This window comes from Prosopis cineraria, unplaced genomic scaffold, assembly GCF_029017545.1.
Source record: "Prosopis cineraria cultivar Desert tree isolate PC_DT_omini unplaced genomic scaffold, ASM2901754v1 PC8, whole genome shotgun sequence".
NCBI classification, from domain to species: domain Eukaryota; kingdom Viridiplantae; phylum Streptophyta; class Magnoliopsida; order Fabales; family Fabaceae; genus Prosopis; species Prosopis cineraria.
Genome location: NW_026555339.1, coordinates 13,988,158 through 13,996,179, shown reverse-complemented (window position 1 = coordinate 13,996,179; position 8,022 = coordinate 13,988,158). Strand labels below are relative to the sequence as shown.

General features: G+C 33.7%; 1 protein-coding gene across 1 annotated transcript; it reads right to left on the bottom strand.

Moving 5' to 3' along the window:
- Positions 1-1,500: 1,500 nt before the first annotated feature.
- On the bottom strand, positions 1,501-7,751 carry LOC129318063 (uncharacterized). Its single transcript, XM_054962577.1, is given in 13 exon segments — positions 1,501-1,668; positions 1,670-1,884; positions 2,100-3,073; positions 3,378-3,636; positions 3,767-3,842; positions 3,930-4,024; positions 4,115-4,195; positions 4,392-4,493; positions 4,593-4,679; positions 4,773-4,863; positions 4,960-5,173; positions 7,236-7,512; positions 7,621-7,751. Coding segments are annotated over 12 exon segments (2,595 nt in total). The 5' UTR covers positions 7,495-7,512; positions 7,621-7,751; the 3' UTR covers positions 1,501-1,526.
- Positions 7,752-8,022: the final 271 nt, after the last annotated feature.

The window sequence follows — 8,022 nt, the reverse complement described above, 5'->3', positions numbered from 1 at the left end:
TAAACTCTTCAATGTCACAAAAGTTGGTTGAAATAGCTTCCACCTTTTTCAAACCACAAGGTGCTTCAGTCATGATGGTATACGAGAGGTCCAATGATATTAACCGCCACAATTTTTTTAATGACGGATGCGTAATTCAATACCAAGCAATTTGAAAGCAATAATTTGATGAGGCATTCCAAGTTAGAGACCGATTTGGGCAAACGCTAGCTCAATGGCAGTATGAGACAAATCTAGTACGGTAAGAGCAAGGATGCTGTTGAGAAAATCATCTAAGATCCATTTGAGATCATAATTACAATCTAAAAGCAATGCGGAAAGTTTAGAGCAATTTGAAGATGTGCTATCCACAATTTTCTGTATTTGGTTTCCACCCAAGAAAACTTTCTGCAAACTTTCATGCCACACGCCATTTTCCGGTATTTCTGTCAAATTCATATTAGATTTTGCCATGACCCTAAACAAAAGGCGCATCACTCCTCCCCACACCAACAAAATGTTATTCTTTAATTTATCCAACATCGTGCAACCTTCAGTACACTGCATTTCCATGCTCTGTCATATCTGTCCATCCCGCACTGAAAAATCTTCTGATTTAAATAAGATGTCTTATTTAGAAAACCTACGTAATTAAATCCCTAATTAATAAGGTGTATTGCGAAGTAACCAACTCTACACGGTGCGAGATGCCACAATTTTTTGAAACCCTGCGATGAGCAGCATGTATTTATTGGTTTCCTGTCATTGTACCAGTTTTGTAGAATATATAGAAAATTATCTCTCTTTTGCGTCATCACTATTAGTCTATCACCATTATTCGAAATTGTTAGTATTTGCCAGCGCATGCGGATATTAAAAAATTGTTATTGTTCGAAAATTATCTTTCTCGTTCATGTAGACTGAAATAGCAGTGTATTGGAAGGAAATAGAGTTCATCATTAGTTGACAATCTTCGTTTGCATGATTGAATGAACGTGTAGTTCACTGAAAGAATAAAATCTCCACAGGACGCTCCCGCCAAAACTGGCGAGGTTGCCTTGCCTTCAAGAACTGTATGTATTTTTGAAACTCCAATTCACATTCATAAACCGGCTAACAGGTACAATACCGCCAGAGCTAGGAAAGATTTCCACCCTCGAGAGTTTGTGAGTGCTGTCAACTAATCTCAGCGAAGAATTTTTCCTGTTTTAATTTTTTTGTACCATGCAACTAATAAGTACAAAATAATATATATATATATATATATATTTTTTTTTCCAAACTCCAACCGACCCTCGTCTCAATGCATTGATTTACAAGCACCTTTGATCATTAGCTTAAAGGTTTACTGATTCAGAACCCTCTAAATTACCTCATTAGCACTTATAATCACATGCTATACCCTATATTACTCCCAGCTTCTCTCCGTAGCACTAAAATAATCGTAGTGCAGACAACTTCTCGTCCTTCATGTTATATATGCAGAAAAAAATCGTGGATACGATGGAACAAAAAAGGCCATGAAACCTAAAGCATGTGAGAAACTCTTATTCAAGAAACATGTCGTGTCCAAAGATGCTATCTCTCTTGAGAGAGTGATCACGATGAAGTACATTGCAAGAAGAAGTTAAATTGAGATACTGAGGGAGGTCATTTTGGAGAAAGAAGGACTTGGGGTGATGGGGGGCCATCAATTTCTGGGTTTGTCAGCATCATCGGATCATTCTGCATCTGGATGCAGAGTATCTCTGCTTGAGCCACCGCAAGCTGCATTTGAAGCGCCGAGACCTGGTTTTGCAGGTACGATATGGCCCCAACACAACCATAAACAGGGTCTCTCACTCTCGCACTAGCTTCATACACTAGACTGCTCACTGCTTCGGTTCTCTGGTGCACCGGAAGTTCCTGAATCATTCATTATAAAAGATGCAAAATGAGACCAAATATGTACTTGAAAAGTAAGGTTTTCTACTTTTTCAATGCTGTAATTATTATAAATTTCATCATGTCTTGTCCCGTGTTTGTACAAGATAAGTACGGTGAAACCTTGAAAGAACAGCTAAAGGTGGTGTGGTGTTTCTGCGAGCAAGCAAAACAGAACAGGGGAAGTGGTGAGGAACCTGTAACATTTTCCTGACGTTGCTAGCTCCAAAAACCATGTGAACGATGGCGAACCTTTGGGGATCGTCGGAAGGGAAATAGGGAGCGAAAATGCAGTCTATGGCGCATCGGCGTCTGAGCAATTTGCATGAAGCGCAAGTATGTTCTTTGTTACTTATTGCAGGGTGCCAAAAAAATCTTTGTAATTTATTATCTGGGCAAGCATAGCTCAATTTCAATACCGAAAATACCCACTTGTCCATATCACTTTGCCCATCGTCCAAGTTTTGAAGGCATTCCAACATACGACTCCACTCTCTCTCGTGTTCTTTTCCCCTCATGCTTCTCGCTATCTTAACGATTGCAAGGGGCAAACCCTTACATTGTTTTGCCACAGTCCTTGCTATTGGCTCCACTTTACTAAATTGTATTATATAGGTTCCAAGAGTTGCTTTAAACAATTCCCAACCATCTTCTTCATTTAATGGTTCCACTTGCATTATGCTCTTCATGCAGTTCATTATTTGGCACACTTCCCGCGAACGAGTTGTCAAGATCAATTTAATCCCATTATTCGAAATAGGAAATCCAACCTCCTCTTCTAAGAAGATAGGATCCCAAACATTGTCTAAAATAAGCACATATCTATTTATATGTTTGGATGCTTGCAATAATTTCCCAGATATTCTTTTCACATCATGCTCATCAGATATGTCTAAATTAATTGATCTTGCAATGGCCTTTTGCAACTCATAAATGCTATCATCTTGTGATACAGTAACCCAAATAACATGGTCAAAGGTATCACTGGCTTCTTCTAAAAGCATATTATTCACATGAGTTGCTAAAGTTGTTTTCCCTGCTCCTCTCATTCCCCATATCCCAATTGTTGATACCTCTTTTTCTGATATCCATTTCCATAGTTGCTTGATATAACTTTGAAACTTCTCTCCCACTAACTCCGTTGTTGGCAATACATAACCTTTAACACATCCTTATAATAAAAATAGAACAATCGATTAACATGAAGTGGCGATATAAATTATTTCTTTAAAATATAGGAAGTGACAAGGATAAAATATAAAAACAAATTGAATATATTGCATTATATATTCTTCACCATCTCTTAAAAATAAAATGATAATACTCCAGAACCATATAAGGATAGCTATTCCTTACTTTAAGAGAAGTTAGAAAAAATATATAAATTAAATTGTTGCATAAATGACTACAAAAAAGGCTGTATACACTTTAAGTTGAAGTTTCTGTTTAAAAAAAAAAAAAGTTGAAGTATATACCTGTCTTCGAGCTGACATTTTTTCTCTTGACTCTAGCATTAGAATCATCCAATTCCATATATGCCCCTTTGCCAACATCAAATATTGTTTTGCATTTGTCAACCTGCTTTCTATTAATTCCACATGAGTCTATATCTTCTTCACCTAGAACTTGTGAATGGCTTCCTGCTGCTTTATGATATAGTATTTCTCTTTCTTGGTTTAAGTCACTCTTGAGCAACTCTAAAGCCAAATCCAATCTTTCTTTATTACTGTCAAACTACACATTTTGTCCATATCATTTATATGATTAAGAGTGTTTGCACATCTATGGTCATATGCATGGGTATATGTGAATGAATATTTATAGAGAATTTAACAATAACTAGTTTGCAAGCAAGCATGCATACCTGAAATGAAGGATTTTGGCTCACATAATTATCTGATTGTTGCATATATTTAATAACAAATATACCACAATCATATCTACATAATGAAGAAATATGATATGGTCAGGATGCACACCTGTTTTAATAAAGCTTATAATTTAGAATAAAAAAATTATAAACTCACCCATTATCATTAGGCTGTAATGAGATATTGCTTGCCATTCTCTGGTGAAATTTTGCGAACGCAACGTCCCCGAAGAGTTTCTCCATAGCAAGCAACTACATGTACGAGATTAATTCTATATAGAGAATTAAAATATCAATATCAATGTATTAATTAAATGAATATTACAGTTATTTATCACTTACCAGTTTATTTGTTCTTTGTTGACGTTCACTTTCATCCACAAAATGATCGCGAAGAGAATCCCATATTTCAACAACTTGATTCTTCACATGAATAATGTATAAATAAAAATGTCCATGTGAATTTTTTTCAACATGGACAGGTATAAACATCTGTAATATGCGATCAAACAAATCATATTGATATATATTATATATACACACACACATATAGTCAAAAACAGAAATCATATATAATGGTAAATAAAAGATCAACTAAAAGAAGACAATAACTTAATACCTTCTCAAAATATATGGAGTCAGGCATGTAGTTCTCTTCCATTTTATGTCGTGCAACAAAGTCAAGGAACAAACTTAAATCACCACTATTGAATGCTACATGCTACAACAAAAGAACCATTAAAAACTTACTTGTCAATATTTTTTTTTAAACTTGAGAATAAACATATATCATCCAATTAAAAAGGGAATAAGATATCACCGAAAACATCACCGGAAGATACCAATTCAGAAGTTTACTTTTCTTCCTTTCAGTGTCAGTCAAGATATCAACAAAAACATCTATTACCTAGGAAAACAGAAAAATTTACATTTTAACATAACCACCAAGACCTTGCTTAATTAAAACAAAAATAGAATAAAAATATAAGTAAATACTCACCAAAGAATCCAAACAAGTCTGCGGTCTAAGTGTGGTAAATTCATATTGATTCAAATATAAACGTGGTGGTGAGGAGAAAATTGTCTCATCACTGAATAAAATATAAGACAAGTGATTTAAGCTTAAAAAACAAATACACATAAATACTATTTAGAAATATAGCTCGAAGGATGCATATAAATCTAACCATGATTGTTCAAAAACATATTGTATCAACTGCAAGTCACGTTCATTCACCATATGAGAAACAGAGAAAGGGCCAACTTGAAACCTCTCTTGATGGATTTGTGTTTGTTGGAGAGCCTTTATCCCTTCCCACATTGTTTTGGGGGACATGTGACACTCAATCATTGTTTCACTGGGTTTGTTATAATCTCTTGCCCTATCCAGTGTTGATAAATCTGTATGCGTTGTACGTCAATTTGTTTCAAAAATCACAACAGAAATTCAAATTTGTAAGCTTTGAATTGATAGTGACTAGGCTATTAAATTAACTCTCACTTCGTTCATATGAATCATTTCTCACTCTAGTAAATGAAAAACTAATGTCTTGTTTAGAGTTAATATACTGATCATCACAATCCACTATACAAAAACATATTGTGATCTTTAGGCAGAGAAATATTACAAATAATAAAAAGTATTGCTTAAATACTACCTTTCTGATCCCATATTATGTCAATCAATGAAAGCTTGATGTTGAAATATCCTTGTATATAGCCATCACTATTTTGGGGGGGGGGGGGAGATTTAAGGCCTGTTTATTTAAGCTATAAGAAATGATCATGTTCAATAAGCGATGGTTGTTTAACTCAACTCAAATTAAAATCTTTATAAGATTGATGAATATTTAGCATTTGTTAAGAAAGTAATTATTTTAAAAAGGTAATCTAAGTAACTTTTTTTTTTGTCCAAAACCTAGGTAACTTAATTATAAAAATATGCTTAAAACATTTTTTCGTGAAAGTGATTATTTTGAAAAGTTAATCTGAGTAACATTTTATCTTATTCTATTATGTTTAATTTAATTAAAATCAGTTTAAACTTCAATAAACGAACCCTTCACTAAATTTAAAATAATTCCCTGAAGGTAGTGTGAAGAGGCTAAATGCTATATATTAAACATAAATTAATTTCTTAAATGTTTGACGGTTTGGTATTAAAAATCAAACAATATTTAGAATTTTGTAGAATTGAAGGCCTTCTTGAGTATTTCTTTTTCTCTGATAAACATCTAATATCTAATAATATGGTTAGATTCAAACATTACTGGATTTAATTAGTGATATCTTCCTCAACGTAAAGTTTTTCATTGAGAAGGTTAGAACTTCGCCAAGGTGAAGAGAGTGCAAAATGACACCAACAAACAAATTGGCAAAAGAGGGTGAAAGGGGACAAAAGGAAAAGTTGTCTCTCTGTTTTTTTTTTTTATATCTTTGCAATTTATTTTTTATTGTCAAGACTAATATTATGCGTCTCATATGCCTATAGGTTCTTAGACAGTCTAATTAGTACTATAAGGTATTGGTCCTAGTTTCTGGTTTTCTCTGTTTTTTTTCCTTCTAAAAACTAAATTTATAAACGAGAATTTATCGATAAAATTTATACCTGACGTCCTTTTAAAAAAAAATATACATATATAGACACTCATAATTGATAATAGTTTTGTGGTGAGAATATTTGTTAACAGTCAGAAGTATTAGATTTAACATGGGCTAAACAATTTGAATGAGTCAAGTCATCAACCCATTGGGCCCCGTATTTTTTAGAACCAACCTTTAAAAATGGGTAATCTTAGCATAAAATGACTTTTACGCCAAACTATTGTAGTGTAAGTCCATTAAAAATGAGCCAGGACTTTTGAGTAACCCTGTTTAGGCCCTGCATTTTTCTTTGTTTTTTCAGTGAACATGTGGGTGAAATTGTTGATATTTCAAAATAGCATGGCTGAAATTATTTGGTTTATCTTAATTTTTAAATTGACATATAAAAATAAAACAATTTATTAAATTTTGTGTTAGAATAATTAAAATTTCAAATTAAAAAAATACAGGTTTTCCAGTCTGACTCTAAGCTTTGTTAATGAGAATTGAACTTGAGAAAATATTGTCAATTTAAGATATTATAAACTGTAAGTCCTTAAGAGCTAGCTTGGCCTTTACAACTCTGCACGAGGTTCAAGACAACATTCCTTTTGACTGTTAGATAAAATGTTCTTGGCCCAAAAAAAAAAGTAATAACAAAATGTGCTCAAGTATAATAATAAGAAATGTGAAGCCTTTCCAGCCTAGCCCTAATCCCTCTTAATGACAGCCAGACTTAAAAAATACAGCCAATTTAGAATATACAAGCTTATAGACACAATCTAAAATACATTGTTTAAACTAATAATACCCTAACAAGATAACTAAGTACCAATCTCCCATCATACATTGTTTAAACTAAAATAATATTATTCCATACCTTGTGAATCAATGAGGTCTTCTTTCCCTTTCAAATTGTTGGTGACTTTTCTGGAAGCAGTATCGCAAAGCTGAGGAAAAGCAGTACACAGACGAATTCCCTGACCCTTGATTTGATGAATATGAGATTTGATGCGATTAGCACTTGCTGCAAATTCAAATCCACAATGTTTACACCTCACTTTTTTCCCTTCCAACACCATGACGTGTTCCCATATGTCAACTGCCTTTGGCCTTCCACCAGCTCCTGGTTTCTCCATCACTCTCGCATTCAATTTCTCCAAACAAAGCAAAGAGAAGCAATGAAGAAACCCATATCAGGGACAGAGAATAATGACAATGAAAGTCTGAAACGAACAAGTCAATAAAATGAGAAAGTTGCTTACTCAAGTTTCACCTCATCAGGTTTGGAAGATGACTGGAGCGAGTAGGTATATAGCGATGATGATCTGATGTTGAGAAGAAGGAGGAAGAAGGAGTAACAATAATAGCAGAATGAAGTTGCTTTGCGTTTTTCACAAGGCAAAACTGTGAAACTATGAAGTCATTTTATGGGTAGAATAATATTAAATTTTCAAAACGCCTTTGAAACTGCTCTTGGTGTTTATTCGTCTGTCGGCAATATTATACATATATGTAAAGCGACTCAGTCAATAGTGGCAACTTCTTTACGCATTCTCGTCAACCGTGATAATCCAGGACAACATATTTGGTATCGGCCACATGGAACATTATTTTTATTCCTTGAAAAAGCCCAAGCTGTTTGTCTTTTTTTTTTTTTTTACAAA